General features: G+C 40.9%; 1 protein-coding gene across 6 annotated transcripts in view; it reads left to right on the forward strand.

Moving 5' to 3' along the window:
- Window positions 1-24,665, forward strand: part of LOC136835369 (broad-complex core protein isoforms 1/2/3/4/5-like) — a 946,407-nt gene extending 921,742 nt beyond the window's left edge. For 4 of the 6 annotated variants that reach the window (XM_067098811.1, XM_067098810.1, XM_067098800.1 and 1 more), the window contains one exon: window positions 13,517-13,887. In XM_067098811.1, the coding sequence (XP_066954912.1) occupies window positions 13,517-13,718 (202 nt within the window). In that variant the 3' untranslated portion in view covers window positions 13,719-13,887. Of the gene's footprint in view, window positions 1-13,516; window positions 13,888-24,484 lie in introns of those variants that run through there. The other 2 variants (XM_067098819.1, XM_067098831.1) reach the window with 2 other exon arrangements.
- The last annotated feature ends 2,429 nt before the right edge of the window (window positions 24,666-27,094 follow it).

Raw genomic sequence — 27,094 nt, forward strand, 5'->3', positions numbered from 1 at the left:
AGAAAGAATTCAGAGTCTGTATTGTATTTTTCTTTGAGCCCTAAATCTGTAATTTTTCGAAACCCCCCCACGAATACCTAAAATCCGCGAATACTTAAAACTCCTCTAAAAACACTTAGAACTGCCTGTTTTGATAGTTTAAACAAAAAAACCTTCTAAAAATGCTTATACCTCAGTATTTTAACAGTTTATCTACAAAGTGTATTTTACGCATGAAAATTTATATGAAAATACAGTAATTAATGAATATTTATCAGTGAAAAATACATGAATGGGCAATTTTCCATAAATAATGTGTATATATATTCACAGGAGAAATCCACGAATAGGTGAGTCATTTATCACAGGGGGTTTACTAAATGTAATGCACCACCAACCTCGAAATCTGCCATGATATCAAGCAGATCTCCATTAGGTTGCATAATTTTTAATTGCTCAAAAAATAATTTGTATGTCTGTTTTCTTTTATTCGGCAGTAATGCAAAGACCCGTGGAAAACTGCTACCTTTACCTTCTACATGTATGCAAAACAGTTGAAACCACTTCTGGCACAATTTTGAAGGTTCCATCACATAACCAATGATGATATGATGCTATATCCTAAAGAGCACTTTCTGATGCAAATATACTAGAAAGTATTGCAAGAATACAATCATGCCCAACCTAATCATATTATGTATAAACTGGACAGAATGACGAAAGTCCTGTGCCCAAAACCAAACCAGACCACTCCTGGAATCCATGGCCAAGCTCTGCAGAATAGTTTCGCCCTTGAGCTATCAATGTGATATCTCTCAGGTCCAAACATTATTGGGTAGTTGATGATCATACCATAGTTCCTACTATTAACTTCGGATATAAACCCCAGTTCCAGCTATAATAACTTTTCCTATTATCAGGTCAAACATGTTTTACCAAAAGTGGAAAATTCTACAACACTTAACCCAAATTAATTAGTAATAATATATATGACTCTTGGACTCAAACCCAGGAACATATTCCTGGGGTTCAAGAGCCCCTTCACCTCATCCAGGTGGTCCTAAGCAATGAGGAAAAAAATATAAGTGAATAAAGAGAGAGAGAGAGAGAGAGAGAGAGAGAGAGAGAGAGAGAGAGAGAGAGAGAGAGAGAGAGAGAGAGAGAGAGAGAGAGAGAGAGAACTGAGGTATCACATGCATTAAAGCCTATAGCACACACATTCCTCCCTTTTTTTATTTCATGCTGTTCCCATTTTTACTTTTACTGTATTTTCTCATTTTCTATTTTTATTTTTTATGTTTATCATAATTTTCACCGCATAAGCTCAAAAACAATAAAATTTACAACCCAAAACAAAGCAAGTCCATGTACACCTTTTGTTGAGAGAAGGGGATAGGAGTTATAAATAGCTCAGTATGTTGCCAACATCTGTGACAAAATCCATGACGAAGTTCACATTGTTTTAATTAAAATTTTACTATGATTGTGAACATATATCACCAGTGATAAAATATTCTCTTGAGTTTTGTTATGACGTGTGATAATCATATTAGAGTCAGCTAAACTTATAATGAAATAAACAAAGCATAACACAAAAAAGAGGAAGAGAAAATGAGTGATACCATGCTAAGCAACACACCTACACACATACAACTTGTAACACACACACACACAAAGCAAAAAATTTAGACACAGAGTGAACCTTCAAGATTGTCACTGGCTTAAAAGCAAGTCAACTAACATGTCAGAAAACTCTGCTTGTTAATCACCTTTTATTGGCTGATAACGGCTACCCAACAGTTTATTAGCATACAGTAGAAAGTGTGTGGGTGGGAAAGCACTTGTGTTTTTTTACGCTTTCTCGCTATTGGAAGCAACATATACATCACTGTGATTTCTGCCTTTTAATAGCTGATAGGCATATGAGTCATAAACATATCTTTCTTGACTTGGCTACATCAAGAAAATAACAATGCACTCTGTAACAAAGAGCGTTTTCCCTCTTTGTACAGTCATGAGTGATCAGTATCTTGTTTTAACTGTCTGAGAGTGGTTTCCTGAGGTGATAATGTAGCCCAAGCACATGGCTTTCATTCCAGTGCCTGCAGCACTGCAGATCCCACTAGTGTAACGTATGTTTTGTGTGGACTGACCTCAACCTAAGAGGGCGAGGAAGATGTTGACCTTTCAGAAGAATCGAGGCAAGATGGTCTATGTCATATATGGATGAGTACAGCATTGCACAGTCAACTTTGCATATTAAGACTCCCAGAACAAGATGAAGAAGCACATGATGGACTGCAGGAAGTTCTTAAAAAGTCTGGTTATCATAAGAACCAAGGGCAGTGCAGAAAGGTACATGAAAGAGAAAATGTATCTTTATATTTGTAGGTTTTTTGTATGATGTATTTTTCTGGGCTTCGACCTGTGTCAGCCGGTGAAATATCCATTCAGCACATATTTCTAGGTAACCATTGCTAAATATACCAGAGAAAAGCTAATGCAATGCTGGGGTTACCACTTCAGTGCGAGCTCCATAAATGGAGAAAGAAAGGGTGAGTTTGTCACATATCACAGGCCTCGCCTCCTGTAGACATTCCCTAATCTCAAATCTCCCCGAGCGAGGTGCTGCCATAACGCCTGCACCGCTGCCCCGACTATCAACAAACCAGCCGCTTTCATTTTGATATTCCATTTATAGCACGCGCTACACTTGTTGTGTTTTCCTTCCTTGTGCGCTATATTTTTGCCTTTTCTGTGTTCGCTATGTTTTCCTCGCAGGATATAAATCCTCACCTAAGTTGAGTACCATCTCTTTTGTTTTTAGGAGGTTGAGGTTCTTTATTTACCCTAATTCAATAATTAGAGGTAGATATAACGCCTGTCTCGGCCGCCTTTGCTCCCAACCTCTTGTGACCTTCAGTCTTGAAAGGGTCTTGTGGGGCTTTGCTCCTTTTTATATATGTTTTATGTGTGTTTTACATATTTCATATTTGCTTATTATCGTTAGTTCTTTCTGTATTACCCTTCCCTGGGGAGGCACGGTCCTCTTGTCTCTTAGGCTACGCAGTTTCCCTCTTGCCCTTTTGAGAGCATTATTCAGTTTTATTTTTGACCCTCTCCCTCCTCCAGCTCTCAGGTATATTCACTGAGATGGCGTGTTACGCCTTATAGTTTCATTATCTCATTTATGCTATCGGATGACATAGATATTTTTTGGATTATTTGTTTACGCTTTGATCATATGGGTCGGGTTATTTACCATCCGCGCTCATATCGCGCTTGGTTTGGATCACCCTTCACATGTGTCTTTATTATTTAAATTATTTTTCTTTTGATGTATGTTATGTTATTTTATGGTTAACTTTAGTGTTTCCTTAGTCTGATAGATCCTGTTTTCTCCTAGGCTACCTCCTTGCCGCTGGTCGGCTTCGCAGGTTAGCCTAGGAAGTTAGCTACCTTACGGCTCTTTGCTCCCTTCCTTTTGGAGGGAGGTTAGGTGTGGTGAGGGTCCATGTTCTGGCGCTTCCCGATGATTTGGGTCTGTCTGGATGTGTTTTAGGGCTCATGCTTTCCCCCTCTCCCTATTTCGGCCTTCCTGATTGACCTGAGTCCCGGTATGTTAGCCGAATAGCGAGGGTATTCTTTATTCGTAGCCCATCCCTGTCCGAGCTGGGTCGATGTCGGACTGCATCCCAGCACGTGAGTTTCCCCTCTCCTACCACCCTACCCCTCCTCCTCCTCCATTCCACCCTGGCTTGTTTTCAGATGGGCCACTGTACATGCCCATGGTTGTGCCTGAGCCCTTTCCCCGCCCCTGTCTCGGTAGCCCAACATTCCTTCACCCCTTCCCTTTGCATTGAGTGGTTCTCCCTGCTCTCTCACCAGGGTCGCCAATCTCTGCTGATCGGCACTCGTGAGAACTCGTCTGGTGTCTGGTGCTTCCCACCCCTGCCACCATTCTGATTACCACTTTTGCGTCCTTTAGCTTTTGGAGGCTCTTCATAGCATTCTCCCTTCCTTGGTAGTCGTTCTTTCATGATCGGCACCGGGAGGGGGCTGGCTGGCGCGCCCGGGGTGTGCTCCCACTCCTCTGGCCGCTACTGGAAGGTCCCCTCCATTTGCCTAACCCCACCCTTCCTAGCATCAGGTGACAAGTTCTCCCAGCCAGGGTAGTCTGCTCTCTTTGACCATCACCCCGTGGGAGAATTATTACGGTAGCCAAAGTTGCGTTTTCCACCTGACTGGCCTCTGTCTACATGTCCGCCTCATCTGCCAGGTTTTTATCGTCTCTTGTTTGGTTCCCTGTTCTATTCACCTAGAACACTGACCATACTCCCTGGGTATCTATCTTGACTTTGGTCAGATCTTTTTCTTCCGTAGGGTTGTTGTCGGGCTCTCGTTACCTCTCTTGTTTTTGTAACTACACCAAAAGGTATGGTGTGTGGTCGGACGGCGCTCACCACGCCTCCGCTGCCACCATAAGTGGTGTAACTTGATTCTCCGCGCCAAGTTGAATTTTTTTATTTATATAGACTCTAAGGTTAACCATTTCATACTGTGTGTTTATTTTTACCTCTACCGACGTAGTCTGGGTAAAGTTAATTTGCTAATTAGTTTATGACGATGTTCACGCGTGGGACTCTAGTATTCTCCGGAATTACTGGCGGTCCTTTTATGGTAGCATGTATAAGATAGTTATAACTCCCCTTATTACCGATTTCGCGGGTCTGGACCGATTACAGCATGCCCGTCAGTCTTTTTTATCTTAAGACTCTACTCCGCGTGTTTTATTAGCATACCATGTATCGTCCGTCCACTTACAGATGGTGCGCTTGTCAGGTTGCACGGCGGTCCCGCAGCAGGCTTTGTGGGCACGATGGTGTGTAGGTCCCACTCCGCCGCACAGTTCATGTCGGGGACCTGATCGCCTGGCACCTGACGGATGAAGTGTGCTACGCCTTACGAGAGAGTGTTGATGAGTCGGTAAGCTACATGTTTCCGGATCATTGTTCTTTCTTGAGTTTTGTCTTTTGTTGATATTTTTATGACAGTGGGAGATTTCTCAAGTTAGTTAATAATCTCCTTCTTTCAGATTGACCGCAGCTCCCGCGATTCTCGACACCGACCTCAAGACCTGGGGTCAGCGGCTTTGGGAGGAACGCGGGTCGGGGAAGCCCCACGCCGCCCTTTCCCAGGAGATATGTAGCATCCTCTACCCCGGCGCCTGGGTCTCAGCTGCCGTCCCGGAGGAAGTAGCCGCCCCTGATCGCTGGGATCCGGTAGACGGAACCTCCCAGGAAGAAGTGGCATTTGCGAGAGGTAGCAGAGGAGGTTGCTGCAATTAACATCAACCTCGAGCCTATGAGCGAGACCCAGATCGCCAAGCAGGTATGGGGTAAGTGAGGCAGAATCTCTCCGATCACCCTTTAGTTCTCTCTTCTCTTCTGCTTCTTCCTTCAAAGGGTTTGGGAAACTCTTACCTTATGGACAGGTCAAGGTCACTGTCCCTCAGGTTAAATCTGTAAAAACTAAGACCTTAGCAAAAACCTTCAAACCCCAGAGGGTTCACTCTGGCTCCTCGAAGACGCCAAGGGCTCCTAGCCCCGCGTCGTTTCACGCAGCAAGGCTCTCTCTGGTAAGGGATCACGTCCAAACAAAGTAAGGAGAGTCCCCTTCCTTTGATGCTGAAGCTTATGGAGCTTCTTATGGAGTAAGTACGCGAGAGTTGATGATAAACCGTCAGAACTTCTCCCAATTGCCTACTTCTCAACGCTCCGTGTTATCCCCGACTGGAGAAGGTGAAACCCAGAGAGCTTGTTTCGTTCATGCGGGCGGGACGGTCACCAGTCCTGGCTGTTCTGGACGCTCGTCTTCCTCCTCGACAGGAAACCACTGGCGCCTGGCTTCTTTCATGCTCCAGCATGAAGACACTTACCATCGAGGGCCTGGGCACCGCAGAGATTGGAAATAAATCCAGAGTTCTTCCTCCTGGTCTGCTGCCCCCTTCCCAGGTTATGCCAGGCTTACTGAGGAGGCCTGGATAAGATCTGATAAGGTCCCAAAGGAGACTGTCATCTTCCCAAGGGATCAGGCACAGTCCACCCTGTTGCGCACTCTGACGGAGTGGCAGGCGGAGAACATGAAGCTTACCCCAGTCAAGGGTACGTTCACGATGTTCTCAGTGGGGGAGACTATCCCCACCCCCTGCACGACGAAGGTAGCCCTGCTCACCAGTCAGGCAGGCACTGAAGGCAAGCCCCTTCCACAACTCCGGGAGACAGATCCCACCTCTCTGGTCTTCCCCGGAGATTCCGAATTTTGGAAGGGAGCTCCGGCCACCTTTACGGTGGGTAGGCTGGACCCCGATTGCGCTTCTTCTCTCTTCAGTGAGCAACTCCCGAAGATCCCGGATTCGCTCCTGAAGGCCGAAGCTGACACTAAGGGCAGACTAAGTAGGTCCCTAAATTCACTGACTCTGGCTGAGGCAACTTCGGTTGTCTACAATGAGGACGCCCTATTCCAGGTCCTGACTAAATCCCTACTAGCAGCATTTCAGCAGGACCTTTATGACTTCGTAGTAGCTCGAATGAACTGCCGGAAACATATCTTTTCGGCAGCTTCTATCCGGCACGAGCCCGAAAGGCTCATGAAGAGCTCCATCTGGGGAGCTAATCTCTTCCCCCAAGGAAGAGGTCGACGCAGTCCTGGCGGAAGCGACCAGGGCTAACCAGAGTCTCCGCTCCCGTTGGGGTCTCCACTACAAGCGGAAGCCAACGGAGTCCACCGGACCTCATCCCAAACCTGGGAAGAGGTTCAAGAAATTCAAGAGGCTCCCTGCCCAGACTGTGCTACAGGCTGTTCCGGTCTCCCCAGCTGGTCAGCCTTCAACCTCTAGAGCTCAGCCTCAACCCCAGTACGTGCTGGTTCAACCAGCTCATCATTCGCTCGCCGCCCCTACATATGTTACGTCCCCGGCTTTCAATGCCTCATATGAAAGCCAGGGTGCATTTTGGGCAATCAACCAAAATGCCAGGGGAGGCAGAGCCAGAGGCTCCTTCAGAGGTAGGTCGGCGTCTCGCTTCTCCTCCCGAGGGAGGGGAGGCAGAGGTAGCAGAGGAGGCAGACCATCTCCCGCCCAATGAGATTCCTCAGGTAGGTGGGAGGTTGTATCATTTTCAGGACCAATGGACCTTCAGTCCATGGGCCCACAGCAGTGTCTCCAAAGGCCTGGGTTGGAGTTGGAGCAGAGGCCCTCCTCCCCTAGTCAGGTTCCATCAGTCACCATCCAAAGCCCTAAAGGACTTTGTGAAGGATCTACTACAAAAGAGGGCGATAAAGAAAGCGAGACACTTGAAGTTTCAGGGCAGACTGTTCAGCGTTCCAAAGAAAGGCTCCAGTCAACAAAGAGTAATCCTAGACTTGTCTCGTCTAAATTCTTACATTCAATGCGACAAATTTCGCATGCTTACAATCTTGCAGGTTCGGAACCTACTACCCCATGGAGCCGTAACCACCTCTATAGATCTTTCAGACGCCTATTATCACGTCCCGATTGCAAGAAGGTTCTCTCCGTATCTGGGGTTCAGACTGGGAAAGCAAGCATACTCGTTCAGAGTCATGCCATTCGGTCTCAACATAGCCCCCAGAATTTTCACCAAACTGGCAGATACGGTAGTTCAACAACTACGGTCTCAAGGGATCATGCTAGCCGCATACCTGGACGATTGGATCATTTGGGCATCCAACGCCAGCGAATACCGGAAAGCAACAACCATAGTAATCGGTTTTCTGGAATCTTTAGGCTTCCAAATAAACAGGGAGAAATCCCGCCTAGTTCCGGAGAGCCGCTTTCAGTGGTTGGGAATCCAGTGGGACCTACGTTCACACAAACTATCTCTCCCGCCGGCCAAACGGAGAGAAATAGCCAAAGCAACCAGACAGTTCCTCATGAACAGGAAAGCTTCCCGCCATACCCAAGAAAGAGTCTTAGGTTCTCTTCAGTTTGCTTCAATAACGGATCTACTCCTGAAAACCAAACTGAAAGACATAAACAGGATTTGGCGGAGGCGTGCCAACATCAGGTTCAGAGACAAGGTGTCTCTAATTCCGCAAATTCTGAGGAAGAGACTCCGGCCCTGGACAACAGTCAAGAGCTTATCAAAGTCAGTGCCGCTCCAGTTCCCCCCTCCGGCATTAGTGATTCACACCGATGCTTCTCTAAGCGGGTGGGGAGGATACTCTCAACACAAAAAAGTGCAGGGAACATGGTCCACTATGTTCCGCCAGTTCCATATCAATGTTCTCGAAGCAATGGCAGTTTTTCTAACCTTAAAGAAGCTGCGCTCAACCAGACTAATCCATATCAGACTGGTCTTGGACAGTGCGGTAGTGGTGCATTGTATAAACAGGGGAGGTTCCAAGTTGAGCCAGATCAACCAAGTAATGATAGCAATATTCTCCCTAGCAAACAAGCACCGGTGGCATCTGTCAGCTACCCATCTGGCAGGAGTTCGGAATGTCATTGCAGATTCCCTGTCCAGGACAACTCCGCTGGAGTCGGAATGGTCCCTGGACAAAACATCATTCGAGTGGATTTGCAGTTAGGTCCCAGGTCTCGAAGTAGATCTCTTTGCAACAGAATGCAACCACAAACTTCCATGTTATGTGGCTCCCAACCTGGACCCTCTGGCTCACTCCACAGATGCAATGTCGATATACTGGAACAAGTGGCGGAGGATCTATCTGTTTCCTCCAGTAAACCTGTTGATGAAAGTCTTGCACAAGCTCAGGACATTCAAAGGCCAGGTGGCTCTGGTAGCACCCAACTGGCCAAAGAGCAACTGGTTTCCTCTTCTTCTAGAACTGAAGCTTCGGTGCATACACATCCCCAAACCAAAATTGACACAAATAGTACAAACTCGGACTGTGTCAGCTTCCTCAAGAGTCCAAGATGCCCTAGCTTTATGGATTTCATGAAATTTGCAGCTCAGAAAGATGCTAATATTGATCCCGTTAATACTCTATTCCTAGAATCAGACAAAAGGGAATCTACGCTCAGACAATATGACTCAGCAGTCAAGAAATTAGCACTCTTCTTGAAAGAATCTGAAGCAACAGTAATGACCACGAACCTTGCAATCTCGTTCTTTAGGTCATTATTCGAAAAAGGTCTTGCCTCTAGCACCATTACTACAGCCAAATCAGCTTTAAGAAAGTTATTTTTACATGGTTTTAATATTAACTTAACAGATTCTTATTTTTCATCAATTCCTAGAGCATGCGCTCGCTTGAGACCAGCAACCCGTCCACACACGGTTTCCTGGTTCTTAAATGACGTTCTTAAATTAGCGTCAGATATTGATAATCAAAATTGTTCACTCTTAAGTCTGCTAAGGAAGACCTTATTCTTAATTAGCTTAGCTTCAGGTGCTAGAATTTCTGAACTGTCTGCTCTATCTAGAGAGCCGAACCATGTTGATTTCCTCCCGTCAGGAGAAGTTCTGCTAGCCCCAGACCTTAAATTTCTCGCTAAGAACGAAGATCCACGAGATAGATGGTCCTCCTGGAAGGTTATCCCCCTTCCACAAGACCTGTCATTATGCCCAGTCTCTACCTTAAAGGCTTACTTAGACAGAACCTCTAATATAACTTCGGGCCCTCTTTTTGTGAGGGAAGGTGGAGGAACTATTTCTCTGAAGGCCATCAGACAACAGATTTTGTATTTTATTAAACAAGCTAACCCAGATTCAGTTCCAAAGGTTCATGATATCAGGGCGGTGGCCACCTCCACTAATTATTTCCATCATATGAATTTTGATGATCTCAAAAAATATACGGGTTGGAAGTCACCTTCGGTGTTCAAACGCCACTACCTGAAATCCCTAGAGGCTCTAAAATTTTCCACAGTGGCGGCAGGAAGCATTGTTCCTCCCTCTGAATGATAACACTATGTATTTCATACTATTCTGTCACTCTTTCTCTCACCTACCTGCCTCATTTATTCCCTTTGCCGTCTTCTGTGGGTCAGGCATGCTTCACAGCCTGACTCCTGACCATGTTGCATATTGTCCTTGTCCCCTTTTGTTAGCATTTAAGTCTAGTTTAATTATGTTTTAATGTTATGTTTTCATGTTTGCTGTGGGGCATGGTTCCCCCATCTTGCTATTCTTATGTCCTTATATGTTTTCGACTTGGGTAATTAAATCTCACTCTGACTAATAGTTTTATTTCTTTCCATTACAGTAGTTTTACTTGATCTTCACCAACCTGGTATTTTTAATTCTCTGTTATTATTTCACCGGCTGACACAGGTCGAAGCCCAGAAAAGGGATTTTGACAAAGGAAAAATCTATTTCTGGGGGAAGACCTGTGTCACCCGGTGACCCACCTCTATTTATTCCTTTCCCCCCCTAGATAAAATACCATGCTTGGGGGGGGTGCTAACATGGAATGCCAAAATGGCGGCTGGTTTGTTGATAGTCGGGGAGCGGTGCGGGCGTTGTAACGGCACCTCGCTCCGGGGAGATTTGAGATTGGGAATGTCTACAGGGCGAAGGCCTGTGATAGTGACAAACTCACCCTTTCTTATACACGACTCCATTTTATGGAGCTCGCACTGGGGGTAGTAACCCCAGCATTGCATTTAGCTTTTCTCTGGTATATTTAGCAATGAATTTACCTAGAAATATGTGCTGAATGGATATTTCACCGGGTGACACAGGTCTTCCCCCAGAAATAGATTTTTCCTTTGTCAAAATCCCTTTTTTGTGATGTATTTTAAAAGTGTTTGGGGAAAATGAAAAAGAAAGAGTTTGCTTTTTTGTGTACCTAAGATGTATTTTAAAGACCATTTGGGCAAAATGAAAAAAAAAATTGCTTTTTTTGTGTACGATGTATTTTAAGATTGTGTCATTTACAGTAATGGGTTTGGGCAAAATGATAAAGAATGTGATACATCCAGCAGTGTAACCTACCATACTGTGTTGAGTATGAGAGGAAAAAAAAGTGGTCAACTTTTTTAAAGTGTATTTAAATAGCATATTTTGTTACAAATATGGTTAATTAACCTAGCTAATTGCCTCTTGCATCCCGTTTTCAGTTTAAAGTTTAATAGTTGTTGTTTGTAAACATATTGGGTAGTGGGTTAATGTGACTTTTCCTTAGCAATATTCACCCAAAAGTGATATATATGCCTACACGAGTTAGGGTAGAAAAGACTCTTCAGCCTTGGCAGACAACTCTTCTAGGAAAAGGGCACTCCAAAATCAATCCAGCAAGCAACCCTTCTAAGATAAAGTTACTCTGACTACAAACCTTGGACTATGCCAAAGCCATTGTACCATGGCCTTCCATGTCTTGGGTTTGATTTTCCTTGCTGGGGATACAATCAGGCATTTTTCCTCTTTTCTGTTCATGTTCCTGTTTTGCAGAAATGAACAGGCAGATCAGCAAGCAAAAGATGCTTGGTGGTTTATCTTTACCTACCCTTTTTCTTTCAAGCTTTTACAATTTATAAATCCATCCTGACTGCCCTTCCCCCATTGTTGTGGCTAACCTGGCAGGTTTCTTGTTTGCCTTACAAAGCTCCACTTGTCAACCAGTTGCTTTCACTGCTTTTTTTAATTACATGTAGTCAGCTTTATTCATCCTTTCAATGATACAATTGTAAATCATTCAAATACTGTTGTTGACTTTATTGTCTGTTGTTCTGTTGATTTTTACTGTTGCTCTTGTTATGAGTCTATTTACTGGTTTTGTTTCCAATCTTATGTTGCTAATTTTAATTCTTTCGGGAGACATTAAGCTGAACTCTGGGTCTGCTACTCATTACTGTAAGAAAAATTGCAGAGTACTTTACTCAAATACTCGAGGCTTAAGGTAAAATTTTCTTCATCTCCAGGGTTGTGTCCATAACTATGATTTGATGTTTTTCACTGACACACATAAGTAGTATCAAGTCAACAGCTGAATTCTTAATCCAAAGGTTTGATGGCTCTCTATTTATCATTTGAAAAACTAGGAGTGTAGTTGCCTTGAAGTTCTTTGTTTTAAAATGTTCAGTAAGTTCTATAATGTTTAAATATTTGCTTAATGAATCCAAATAATGATTCTACTGTATATATGACTGTCTCTTGGCAGATGATTAGTATGGCTAAGTCACAGGATTCAAAAGTTTCATTCATTATTTGTGGAGACTGCAATGCAAAGTACAGGGAGTGACTTCATTCAAATTCCACAGACCAACATGGTTGGTCTGCTCTTGAGTTCTGTGTATATTCTGATTTTGTCCAGGTAATTTGAGGAATCCACACATTTCTAGTATTAGATCAGACCTCATGTTTACAGATGTTGCAGCTATCGCCAAGTCCAAGGTCTGTGAGTATATAGGGACTTCTGAACATTGTGCCATTGAGAAAAGTGTCTGCTCTTGATAATCCTGAGCCTTTGACTTTGTTAGCTCCTGCTGTCCTTTGGGTCTCTTCCATCTCCTTCAAGTTCTGAGGACGACCCTTCTGCCATTTTATCAGAAGATAAATAGCTCGAACACAGTTCCTATGCCATCATTCATCTTCACTTCATTAGTGTTGACACTGTATATATCATTGGCATCATTGTCATGGCCAAATCCCTTTTACTACTGTAAACATTACGCTATTACATGAGAGAGAGAGAGAGAGAGAGAGAGAGAGAGAGAGAGAGAGAGAGAGAGAGAGAGAGAGAGAGAGAGAGAGAGAGAGAGAGAGAGATATTCAAATACTGCACAACAAACTCCTCAACTCCTCTATATGCCTGTACACAACACACATGCTCGCAGGCACACACACCTTCCCTCTCTCCCCTATCATTTCTCATTTTTTTATTCCTTGGTGCTTTGTCATAATTTTCACTGCACAAACCTATGAAAAAATTATACAAAAATAATACTAGATTATGACTCCCACCCTAAGCTAATGTGCATTTAACATTACACACTTTACAGTAGGGTACAAACCTACAGTTACTTATTAATACTGTACTACATAAGAAATGCTATATACAGTGTGATTTTTTTTATTATTCTTTGTATTGCATAACCAATAATGCTTATTATAAGAGGTATATTGGAGTTTATATAGGCATAAACAGGATGTTTGTATGATAGGTATGTATACTCTCTCACATTAGAGGTTTACAATGATTGTAAACATTCACAGTTGCAGGGATGTGTGGGGGGTCTTGGAATATAATACCATTGTATACTGGTTGCTATCTTATATAATTTCACAAATATGGTTGCCCTTCAAATTTTACTGATTTTATCTAAACACGCCAAAAATACTCCCATAGAATTTCAAGTTTTTTAACTGTAATCATTTCCATGAAACAGTAACTGGAGTTTCTGTTAATCTAACATCTACTCCAAGGTACTGAGACAGCATGCAACACTAGCCTATTTAAAACTAGTTACCAATTGTTCTTAAGATTTAACCTGTCATAATTCAAACACAACTATGTAAGTATGTATTATAATATAAGGAAACTTTTTTGTATACAGGAACCTGAAGCAACACTTAATAAGCACACACAAGATGACACCAGATGAAGCAGGAGCCATTGTAAAAAGATACAATTTGGAATTACTCATGGAGGAGCCCACCATCCAACATTTACCTCAAGCTCCACTTTCCAGTTTACCTACCATTCCATCGCCACCGATACCTTTATTACCAAATTTATTGCCAGTTTCTTCTCCTTGAACCTTGTAGAAAAATAAAACATTCTAAATCCAAACTGCTAGTAATTCTGTACACTTCACTGTACTACTTATATAAAAACATGACGTCAATATAAAAATGTAACCTATGTAATTAGTCCGAGTATTAAAATTTTGCCACAATCACTGAATAAAATAGAGTAAAAGTATGATTTTTCAGCTTTTTCTGGACTAAACCCTTTCCAAATCCTAAAAAGTTCCAAATATTGTAATCAGATAATCTACCCTTTTAGTTCTAAAAACGTTTATTAGTTGACTTTCAGCAGATATAAGTAAATATTACTTATTATACTTTACTGATATGACATCTAAAGTATAATCTCATTGATGTAAAATGTCCAAAAATTTGACAACTCATTCACACCTTTCACAATTAAGAAAAAATCTAAATTTTCATATAATTTGGACAGTTACCTATTGTTAAAGAAAGCTTACATCTTTGCACCACTCAGGTGCAGTCAGCATTCAAAAAAGAGCACTAGGCTCACCTGGATGGACTGTCTAGTTCACCTGTTTTCCTCTCTAAGTGGATAGCAAATGTTCTGGCTCTTGTTAGAATACTTCTTGAAAACCCACCAATGTTTGGGGAGGATGGGCTGGTTCTATTTTAACAGTGGGTAAGCCTCTGAATAATACTACATTTTATTATGGAATTTTTATATTATTGTATTTGGGATGAATCTTACCTTACTGTGAAAGACAGCTGATTCTTACAATGAGAGATGGACAGTGAGATAGCAAAGCTTGAAAACATTCATTCAGCTAAGTGAACTGAAGGTTTTTTTTTGACATAGAGTGTTCAATCTCATAACCCTACAAAATGACTGACATCACCTCCAATAAGCCTAATCTATCTATTTACACTCTAATTCCCTTTAGACAGCATGAAAGTACCCCTTCCTTATTACCCCCTAATAAGGCCAAGTTTGGTATCTTAACAACCCTGGAAAGGGATGTTGCCTTGAAATCATTCTAGGGTCTAAACAAGAGCAGAAAAGAAAAAATATCCCCTCTCTTGCAAAGCTAAAGTTCAATGAAAATGCTTGTAATACGTTAACCCTTTTCTTAGTTGCCTGGACTACCAAGAAGAGAGTTACATAAACATTTAAGGATACCATTTCTAGAGAATCTTTTGGCTCTGGAGACATAAATTTCTAAAAAGCACCAAGGTTCTAAGAAAGAGCTTGATACAACAATCTATGCACCACAATCTCAAATTACCTAAAGACCTCTTTGAGGCCTGGGTCATTAGCAATGACTAGCTGAGCGTGACGTAAGTTAAAAAGCATTGTTTTATATCTGATAATTGGGACCAACAGCTTTTTAGAGTGTCTAAGAAAACAAAAGAACTTGATTTAGTTGCCTAAAGAGGTGTGGGTGCAGGAAATACCTTGACACTGACACCAGGAGCAAAAGACTGTCAACAACCTTTGAAATAACTCACTTAAAAAATCTCATGCTCACAAGGAACAGATGATAGTGTCAGTGCAGTATGGCTCAGTCACAGGATTCAGAAGCTTTATTTGTTATTTGTGGAGACTGCAATGCAGAGCAAGTGGCTTAATTCAAATTCCACAGATCAACATGGCCAGTCTACTCTTCTGTTCTGTGTATCCTCTTGTTTTGTCCAGTTAATTGAGGAATCAACAATAGATTAGACCTCATATTCACAGATATTCCACCTGCTGTCAAGTCCAAGGTCTGCAAGTATAAAGGCACTTCCAGCCATTGACTGATTGCTACTAAAATTGGCATCGACATCTAAGTTATTGATACCAACCACTGCACCAATGAGATCGACATACCTGTCAATCAGTATATTCCTAATGCCACCATTGGAAAAATGGTCTGGGATTACATTGCAGAAGCTGATCAGGCACTTAATATTTCAGATGCTATATCAGATCCAGATCCCAAGAAGTTAAATGAAATGCTGACAGCTATTTTAGTGAGGTTTGTCCCTAGAAAGGTCATCAAATTCAGGACAAATAACCAGCCAAGGTTTGATGATACACACAGACAAACTTACCATGACAAAAAGAAAGTCCACACATGGCAATGAAATAATTCACATGAAAATTACCATCTTTGTTGAGTCTTGCCATGCAGCAAATAGAACTTACCAAATAGCTAAGAGAAATTACTATAATTCTTTAAAAGAGGAAACTTGAAGGAATTACTCAGCCTCATCTGTGGTGGACCAAACTAGCATAATCTATCTTTGGGTCAGGCTTGTCTTCCATTCCACCACTAACAGATGATGGTAGACTGGTTACTGGCTCTAAGCTTAGAAAAGGCTAAACTGCTTCATCGAGCTTTTGAGGCTAAGCAATCAGCTGAGGATGTCCCTCTCCATGATACTTATCATCCTAAACCTATTCTTACAAAATATGCATTTCACTCTTGGGATGTTAAGAAAATTCCTAAGCTTGATAGCTGGGGTGGAAAAGATTCTGATGATTTCTTCCCTTTGTTTTTAAAAAGTTTTCTAGTGTGTTGTTTCCCAAGATTAGTAGGTTCTAAAGATTTTTAAGTCAAGGTAGTATCTTTGAGGATGAGAACAAGCTTAGTAATATGGTGCCTGTTCCAAAGAATGGCATATCTGCAGACAGCAGTAACTACGGGCCAATTTCTATTCTCCCTGTGCTCACCAAAGCCGAAGAAAAACTTATTTATAAACTTCAGAACCTTGGAGTGGGTAGATATGTTTTAGGTTTACTTCAGGACTTCCTTACAGGTAGGCAGCAGAGAGTTGCTGTTGGTGATCTTTAGCAAACCAAGACCTATTGTGTCTGGAGTTCCAAAATGTAGTGTTCTTGGTCCACTGTTTTCTTTACTATATACAAATTATATAGTTGCTGGCCTGCAAAACAAGATTGTTTATTATGCCAGTGATGCAACACTTGTAGGTGTAGTCAAGTCTCCACTTATGAGGCCTGAAGCTGCCCTTAGTCTCAACTGAGGCATGAAGCAGATTAATGAATGGTGTAGTCAGTGGGGTATGAGGCTGAACTCCAGTAAAGTGAAAACACTATTGATTAGCAGATCACATACAGATTTTCCACCGCATCCTCCCTTCAAATGAATGAAACTCTGCTGAATGAGTCTGAGACTTAATTATACTTGAAGAAGAAGAAGAAGAAGAAGAAGAAGAAGAAGAAGAAGAAGAAGAAGAAGAAGAAGAAGAAGAAGAAGAAGAAGAAGAAGAAGACATTTATTTTATATAGTACAGAGTTTCGCCCTTCTTGTTAGGGCATCATTCAGGACAGGATTGCAGGATGCAATGGCTGTAATGCATGTATTTTTCATCTTTTATCCATGTCTGTTGGTTTGTGGAGTTAGTCGCTTCATTTTGATTGGCTATCCGACGAGAACTACCTCCTACACATCACTAAACCACCAGAAATGAATATTGGTGAATTGCTTGCAACCATTCCAGTGCAAGAAAAGCAACAGATAAGACAAATTGAGTGTTTATTATATAAAATAAAAGCTGTTGAAACTGCCATTTTGTTTAACAAAACCTGTAATAATAATAATAATAATAATAATAATAATAATAATAATTATAATAATAATAATAATAATAATAATCTAAAGCATGGTGAGGTTTAAAATAAAACTTCATGGCATATAGCTGACAAGATCTTGACTAAAAGGAAGGGTTTGACAGAGATTTACTGTTAGAGGAAGTAGAACCAGAAAACAATCCCTTTATGGCAACCATGGAAATATTAGGGACATCTCGGAGTTCTGGGATTCTCTTAATTTGTAAAGTACCTTTCTTACAAGCACAAAAGGATGAAAGACATAAGCCTCCATAACCAATCAATCCTACTAATGCTCATTTAATGTCCAAACCTGAGGATCCTGAGAGGGGATACTGTAGACTGGCAACCTCCCGTTCTGAGTCATTACAATGAGGTCTACAATTGGAGTTCCCAAGAGTTTCCAGAGAACGGCATAGTTGATGATTCTGCTTACTTGATATGCTAACACACTGTTTCTTCCTAGTATGAACTGAAAAATCAACACAATATTCTCTGCTTCTGTCCAAAGAAGAATTGCCTCTGACAGATGGAACATTGAGGAGAATTTGTCCTGACGTTACATGATACAAGGGAGGGAAATTGTGCTGAACTAGAACACAGCTACTTTTTAGCCTTTTATCAGATATCTGCATTGCTTGAAGCTATTCCACACTACTATGAGGTTCGGATGGCTGGTGTAAAGCAACTTCTTTCCTGATCAAGCTCCCGGCACTCTTGATCCATCAGAAGGGTGTCTCATCTCATCACTGAATGTCTAAAATCAATGCAAGGCCTGGGTCTTGGGTTCTGAGAGACCTATCTGAAGCTATGAATGATATGACCACTATTCTAGAATCTCTTTAAGACTCTTCAACACACTACCACAGTAAAAGCTCAGAAATCATGCACTTCTTTCTGCAGTTCAGAGGGTTTCATCCGAGCTCAATAGAATAAAAGACTTCAAGAAAATACCTAGAAGTTAAAGTTGTTGCTTTGCTGTAAGTTCCCATATGGGCTGAAATCTTTGTAGTAGCAACTAAAATTGCATGCTATTATTCCTTGAGAGAAATGCTCAAAACTGTGGAGAAGCTACCAGCTCTAGACATAAGAGACTGTGCTAAATCTGAGATAACTTTGTCAACTTGAAAAGGAAGAATGCCCCAAGACTTAACCACAGCACATAGATCTTTGGCCTTCAGAATCCCTTTGTGAGAAATGAGTAATAACCAGATATCCAATTATAGCAAATCTTGGATCCTGACAAGAAGACACGTTGTACTCCCCTAAGGAAGCCAATGCTCATAAAACACTCATGGCACTGTGCTTTGCCCAAACACAGAGCTTTGAAAAAGTATATTTGCCCTGTATACACAAACCGAGAGACGGTAGGTTTATCAGGACATGGAAAGAAATGTCCTGCATTTCTTTCCACGGAAATCATCCAGTTGTTCAGCTGAACAACAGCCAGAACCGAGCTGGATGACCCCATGGAAAAGAAAGTAAGCTGAACAAAATTATGAGGGTGAGGATGTCCAACACTGGCCTCCATTATCCTTACGCTTTTGAAACAAAAAACACACTATTGTAAAAGCCTTTTGAGGCTTCCAACACCAGCTATATGATGGCCTTCTTTGAGAAAGTTTTGACTTATTGCATGATAAGAAACTTCTCCCGGTGATGAAAGTAAGAAGGGAAAACTATAAGTGACAATGACAACGGAGAAACCAGAAAAGGAATGACGTAACCCTCCCCAATTACTTTCACCACCCAAGGTTCTGTCTCCAAGACTTGCCAGATACTCTAAAAGGCCTGGAGAGCCCAATTCTTTCTAGTACAGTATTGTGAGAGCTCTTAATGTTATGGTATCCAAACATCAACCCTCCATAGCTGATTTCCACAAATGTTGCAAAAATTTTCCTGATTGCAAACATCTTCCCTAAACATCTCAAAAGAGGAAATTAGTGTGTGCTTATGTGGCAAATAAAAAATAGCTACAAAATTCTGAGAAAGCAACACCTTAGGTGTTAGATAAGTGCAAAGCTGTTCCTTCTTGAGCATAGCATAAGTAAATGAGTGCAACATTTCTCTGGAAGCATCCATAATACCCCTGTCAAGAAAACTCAAGAAGTTTAAACTCTTCCAAAATACGAATCCCTTTGGCAACACAATCATTAAGATGACATAAGGAATAATCAATAATACTAAGCGAGAGTTCAGCAAATGATAACACCTCTGTGACTAGGAAAAGCGACATTATCACATTTTCTGTCTCATTGCTGGACCACAGATACTTGCCCGTCTCCAATGCTCTTCTTTTCATCGGGTCTAAACAAATGAAGAAGTCTGCATCTCGAACCAAAGAAGGCTCCAAAACCAGTGTATAGCCAGAATCATTTGAGGTGGTTCTACACCACCTTATAAAGGGAGGAATACAAGTAGAAGCATTTTAGAAAAACCCCATGTGCTTAAATATGAGATTTCTTCTAGGTGCACCTTAACTGTCTTCTTACCTAAAGACAAAGTGCTAGAAGATAGTCAAGACAGTCTCTACCATCTCGAAATCCTCAACCAGATGAGGGTACAGATAAGCACATCTGTCTATGATCTGCCTAAAAACCAAGGACAATTCTTCCACCTCAAACTCCTCCCCCACAAGAGTTGACAAGGGAGCAGTGCAGCAGAAGCCTACTCCCCAAGCAAGGAAAATAACACGGCAGGTGTTGTGTAACACCTAAGGCACCAAGAGGGAGATGCCAAAGTGATGATGTCACAGCAGTAAGTAGAGCCATAGGTGGCTAGGTAGACAGCTGGGAAGGTGGTTGTGAGGGAAAGGAGAGAAGTGAGTCAGGAGGCCTGACATGACTGAATCACTAGGCACCTCCTTACAAGACCTTATACTGCCTGAAAACAACAGTTAATGTTAAAAAAACTTACAGTACAGCATTTAGCTTCGTCTCTATGAGTGTGTCTTCTGAGAATACAGCAAAAGACATATTCTGAACCGAAGGGAAGCAGAAGATGGAGCTATAGTAGGGGTAATAAGAAGTGAAGCTGACAGGGAAGGGAGAGAAGGGGAAGGAGTGAGTTGGGAGAGAAAGAAGGAACAGGTGAAGAAGCCAGAAAGGAAGTAACCAGCTTATGCCTTGCTCTGATCAGTTACTTTCTCAACCTTTCTGCTTTCCCTTTCTTCCTGTAACTAAGGAATTTCATCACGACATCAGACCACTTGCTACAATTCTCACACTGGTGGTTAAGGTTTCACACATGACCCCAACTACTGACACATAAATAGTGTCTATCTATTTCTGCTCAAAACATCCTGCTTTCACAAAAATCTGAAGAGTTCATATTAATATCCTTATGTTTACTGCCTCCAGCAGATGACATTCCTATCCAACAAAGGAAATAAGGTCACAATACTGTGAAACACCGCAACAGCCAAAATCCTGATTGCCTATCAGCACAAATTGCTATGATGGCAAGAAGAATTCTGATGAGAACTAAAACATTCAATATCCACCAGGTGGACAACAGGTGAACTTGGCAGTTCATCCGAGCCAGCCAAGTTTTTAAAAAATTTTTTTTTGAATGCTGACCACATCTGTCTGGCACAAAGATGTAAGCTATCTTTAAAGATAGGTACGGTTCATCCCAAATAAAAACTACTGTATTATTTTCCAACAGAACCCTGCTGAAACAATTCCCAACATGTTTTGTTGGTTGACTACAGTAAGAGTGATTTTTATAAATACAGAATCACCAGGAACTTTACACACCAGTTTTTTCTCATTAATTGTTCATTTCTAAAACTTAGTACAGTATAATATATTCTCTGTATACGGTACTATAGACTTCATTCAATATGATCATGTTACACTTATTTTGAACTGGGCTGTAAGTACAATGTAACAAAAGGTGCTATTTTTTTTATATTATTGTACAGTATACTACAACATAATACATTCTCAATAATGTACTCTAAGGATTGAGGTTTGTTAGTGGTAATTGTCTGTTACAGTTTCTAGATTTTGCTGGTACTGAAACTTAAATTACATTACTGTATATAAAGCAATATTTGGACAGTTTAGCAAGTTAATACATTTAACAAACAATCTGTATATTTAAAAAAAATAACACACACACATTATAGGAAAAAAAATGTAGTGCAAACCTAACATAGAATGCAAAAGGTGATTGCAAAAAATGAATCTGTACACAGTAATTATAAAAAATCCACAAGATGACAGGAAGTACAGTGTTCCCCCACTTTTACGTAGGGATAAGTTCCAGAACCCACAGCAGAAATGCAAAATCCCCTCTAAAAAAAATGCTAATAACTGGCTTAAAACTGCCAAATACCCTGTACCCCTTAAACTAAAATGCTTATAACTGCCTATTTTCACAGCTCACTGCCTAATTTAATAGTTCAACAAAAATATACCTCAAACTATCATCCCAGAACACCCCAATATCATTTCCGTCATCTTACAACATTATGTACCCACCTACAATTGTTATTCTTTAAGTATCACCTATAATTCAGACACGTTTTCTTCTGCCTAATGTAACTTTGTGTATCGTCTGCTGTACTGCGCATATTGTATGTACATTTTATTATATTCTGCTGTGTTGTAAGATGATTTTGAAATATTTACTGTACAGTACGTATTTTAGGATAGTACTACTGTATAGAGCATATCTAAAATACGTGGGTAGTTTAGTATGACGGGACATGTTCCTCCAAACAGAATGCTAGGTTTGTTATGTTAGTATTTTCGTGATTACGTACAGATATATTTAGGAAAAAAAAAAAAATTATTTAGTACAGTAAGTTCTTGGTTTATGTCACTTTGTGGTTAGTCCTCACCAGCTCCCATAAATTTATTAAAAAATTCTTGTTCCATCTCTCTCTCTCTCTCTCTCTCTCATTATACATAACCTTTAATGATCCAAATTTCATATGTAGGCAGCTCAAAACCTCCAGTAGCAAATTCCATGACGATGGAATGTTGGTTTTCTCTCTCTCTCTCTCCCTCTCGCTCTCTCTCTCGTATATCAGTACAGTACTGTACTGTACATATCCTTTAATAAAATACCAATTACTGTACCATAAACATAAACCACGAAAATAAACAAATCCAGCAAGTTCACCACTAGATCAATGTAAGTAGTGTTGCCATATTTTTTGCTTTGTCTGATTTATTGTACTATATTTCACTACAAGTTTATAGTTGACTATGATTGTCACATATTATAACCATACAAAAGAGAATATTTCATTACTTTTTGATGTTAACTCTAATCACTGTACAGTAAAAATATTTAAAATCCGAATTTCATACATAGGCAACACAAAACCAACATTCTGACCCTCCTCCCCAGCCCTAGTTTAACCGTAACTTTGAAGTCTTGTCCCTAGCAAGTAACTGTGCTAAGACTTGGATATATAAACACTTCAGTTCTCTTTCTCTCTCTCTCCCCCTCCCTCTCTTGGTACTGTATACATATCCTTCAATGAAAAAACAGCAAAATATCAATAAAACGTTATTTCACTTACAGAATCCATTCATACTAAGCTCAGACTTTGATGTAAACCTCTCTCTCTCTCTCTCTCTCTCTCTCTCTCTCTCTCTCTCAGTATACATATCTTTTAGTGAAAAAACAGCAAAATATCAATAAAATGTTATTTTACTTACAGAATCCATTTGTAACATAATCAGACTTCGATGTAAACACCTCTCTCTCTCTCTCTCTCTCTCTCTCTCTCTCTCTCTCTCTCTTAGTATACATATCCTTTAATGACATAATACAGTTATTAGTGAATACACAGTGTTGCTCTACGAAAAACAATGCAAGTTAGTGGTAATTTTAGAGATAGAGTCCATAAAAAATTCGCGAATTGGTGAAAGTTCCCACATAAAATTGAAAGATGTTCCACAAAAATCCACAACAAAATGAAGGGTGAAAAAGTGAAGCATGTAAAAGTGGGGTAGTACTGTACAGCACTACATTTCTACACCACAAAGCCATCATATTAGAAAATTATATTTTCATAATAAAATTAAGTTTCATATATACTTACCAAGTAATTACATAGCTATAGTTTCTAACTTGCGCGGCGCCTTTATTTAAAAAATCGCGGCAGCACTTCAATAGTTTAGTGTACTGTAGGTGACAAGCCCCGCCCACTAATGGGAGTACTGGAAATGACTTAGCAAAAAACCTCATTCTATTTGTGCCCTTAGTCCATGAGAGGGGAGGAGGGCAAGCTCTGATTCTGTAATTACTTGTTAATTATATATGAAACTTTATTATGAAAATATAATTTTTTCATATAAGTAACTTACAAAGTAACTACATAGCTGAATTCCAAACTGAATGAGGGTGGGATACATGGACATATTCTATTCCAAAACATTAAGGCATGGTAATGACTCTGAAATAGAAAATTTGCTAGCACTGAAACAATGCTTGTCATTTCCTTATGTGGTAAGTGAGCTACTGCAGGTGAATACTGCCTCTGGTTGGTGCTCACCTTAACCTGTAGTGGCGGGCGGTAAAGTCAAGGGGTGCCTCTGCTCAAGTGGGAGCTTTGCAGCAAAGGATAGGACCGATGGCTAGCAAAGCATATATAAGTCCCCTCACTCTGGGCGCAGCACCAATTTATAAAAAACAACCAGACACCTCTGTCACCTACACTGAAAACACCACAACCCTTCCACTGAGACTGGTGGGTACTCCAGGTGCACTGTAATTGTACCCCCTGGCTCCCAAAAATTTGACACCACTTCCAGGCAAAGGGATAGCAGGAGAAAAAAAAAGAGATTCCTATGTTTCCTTCCCCAATACAGTAAACCTCCCGTATTCGAGGGGGGGGTGCGTACCCAACCCGACCCCGCGAACACAGTAAACCTAAGTATTTGCGGTCTCACGATTCGCAGGCTCACCTATTCGCAGATTTCTCTATGGAACATATACACACATTATTCGCTGAAAATCCACCCATTCATGGTTATTTTTCACTGAGAAATATTAACTAATTACTATATTTTCATCTCATTTTCATGACTAAATGCACTTTTTGTGATAAAACTATTAAAATACCCAAGGTAGTGTTCGAGTTAGGATAGATCACCTTACGATAATTCGATTTTGCAATGTGGTAAGCAATTAATACTGATACGACAATATTTATAAAATATTTTTAAATTTCCCGCAGGTGCAGGCAGCAGCATACAATCAGGCAGCAAGATAGACCAAATTATAATAGACCAGCTTCTTTTCCTCCAACTCTTTATCCTATCTTCTAGTTAAAATAGTAACAGAGAATAATAAAAGTATTGTTAGTAACATTATACTTTTGTGTAAATGTGTACAGCCATAAACAACCAAACAAGAAACTGTTGTTTTGTTTATCACCGAAACGGATAACAACAGTCTTTTTGCTTGTATTTCAACCATCGTATGGTAATACACAATTACCGTAGGTTATAGTAAAAATGACATTAAGTAGACTAGGACTGATATATTTTACATTATATCCTTATTCCCTATGGATAAAAGATCAACAAGGAAATATACTGCTAAATTTATGCTGCAAGTTGTAGCTGAAGCTGAGAAAACAATGTCCAGACTGCTAATGACTATAAGTTATCGTGCATCGGCAGCATGGATGAAACTCGACCGTAATTAAAATTGGAGAGAAAGTATTTTAAAAAAACTACTGGGCATGAAAGAATACAGTATTGCTGTTTTTACGCCAATAAACGATAAATACATAAAGCTCATATTATGATGAAATCAAGTGAAAAAAGCAAATGGAATCTTGATAGGCCAATGCGCCCACTACCCAATCAAGGAAACTGAAGACTTCAGAAACTTTGAAAATGTCCTTTACCAAATGATAGAGTTCTGCGGGCAAGAACATAACCTTGGCTGAAGTGAAAGCTGAACGACGAGACAAGTCGATCATACCAGAGAAGTCCCCTTGGGAGGAGGCAGAGATTCCCAAAGGAGTTTCCCTGGTCATGTATGACAAGCACCTCCTGCGATTTGGTCGAGAAGGAGGAAAAGTGAAAGGTGTTTTACCCTGGTCTCTTTTGGCAGAAAGCCAATCTTCCATTTCCGTAACTGACTTCCTAGAAGAAGAGGAAAAAACCATCTTGGGGAGACGTGCACTGTAATCTGTCTGGTTCCTTGTTAGGAACATCAAGGCTGGCGAAGACAGGGCAGCTCAGACGAAAAAAGATGGAAAGTTGACCAGCAAATATCTCAATAAGGCAGCAAATGCCAAAGGAGCTGCAGGTTCTTGTTCGAACTCTTCTTCTGAAAAAATCAGAGACAGGTAGTCATCCTGAACAGGCTTAGAGGTGGGAGGAGCTTTCTTCCTAAGGTCCATAATTTGTGCCAAATGATATTTAATCGGAGCCAGAGCAGGATTGACTGGGACCACAGACAAAGGTGATGAACCAGAAGGTCCGATTGGAGGAGGCAAAGGAGAGTGCAGTCTCTGGGACGACGAAGCAGATGATGGGTGCCTGGCTGCTCGTGAGTGGACACTGGATGCTCGTGAGCAGGCGCTGGGCGCTCGGTAGCTGGCACCAGGTGCTCAGAAAGCACCACGGAATGTCTGGAAGTCTGGCGCTTGGGAGCCAGGTGTGGGCACTTGTGGACAAAAGTCGAGCAGACAGGTGAGACGTTCTCCAGAATGTCCAAAGCAGACAGGCATGGGCACTCATGGACCGAAGTGGACACATAAGGGTTCACTGAGTAACTGCATGAAGGCCTGGGACTGCAAAGCAAATGCTTGTACTGGCGAGGGAGCCAGGTGCAGGAGTAAGTGGATTAAAAGTAGGAGGGCTAGTAGCAGGAGAAAAATTAGGAGGAGGGGAAGAAGGAATAGCAGAGCTATCTTCTAACCTAGGCTAGGATACAATACTAGGCTAAGGGAAACTCTTTTCTAGACTCTAGAGGCCGCTTTCCTTTTCCTATCCCTCTCTAGCTTGTCTAGTTGAGATTAAGTACCTTCTACTCTTGCTAATCGTTAGATTTACCACAAGTTTTCTCCCTACTATATTTCTGCCCACTACATTTACTGCAAATTGTATGAGAATCATCTGAAGATTTGATTAATCTGGTTTGCAATTTTCACTACATTAGCAAAGCTAGGTAAACTTGAATCATACATATTAATAACCGAAGAACTGGAAAAAATGATTTTGAAAGCTATTAAAGCTTGAAGGCTACTCAATTGAGCAATAATACTTCACCGAAATCCAGCCATACAACCAAAAATCAGTAAACAAAAACTGCAGTGAACCACTGGTGCAACTCGAGAGCCGGCAGAAACAGAATGAGGTTTTCTGCTAAGTTGTTTCAAGTACTCCCATTAGTGGGTGGGGCTTGTCACCTACACTAAACTATCGAAGTGCTACCACGATTTTTTAAATAAAGGGTGCTGCACAAGTTACAAACTATACCTATGTAATTACTTGGTAAGTTACTTATATGAAACATTTAATCGACTCCTACAGCACAATCATAATGGATGCCAAAAATTCATAGCTCTCAAAGGATGTTCATTACAAATAGGTATTACAAAGGATAAAAGGGAGGAAAAATAGCATTAAAATACATATCCTTTTTATCTCTCAGTGCTAAACAACACTCCCTCTTAACTTGCTTAATTCATACACTGCTATAAAGTGACTATTCAATCCCTGTCATTTCATCCAAATCATTTATGTACCTTACCTTACCCAACTTTGCCTGATAGCAGATACTGCCATCTCTAATGAAGGGTATGTTATTGTAGGAATCTACATGTATC

This window comes from Macrobrachium rosenbergii, chromosome 55 (assembly GCF_040412425.1).
Source record: "Macrobrachium rosenbergii isolate ZJJX-2024 chromosome 55, ASM4041242v1, whole genome shotgun sequence".
Classification (NCBI taxonomy): Eukaryota; Metazoa; Arthropoda; class Malacostraca; order Decapoda; family Palaemonidae; genus Macrobrachium; species Macrobrachium rosenbergii.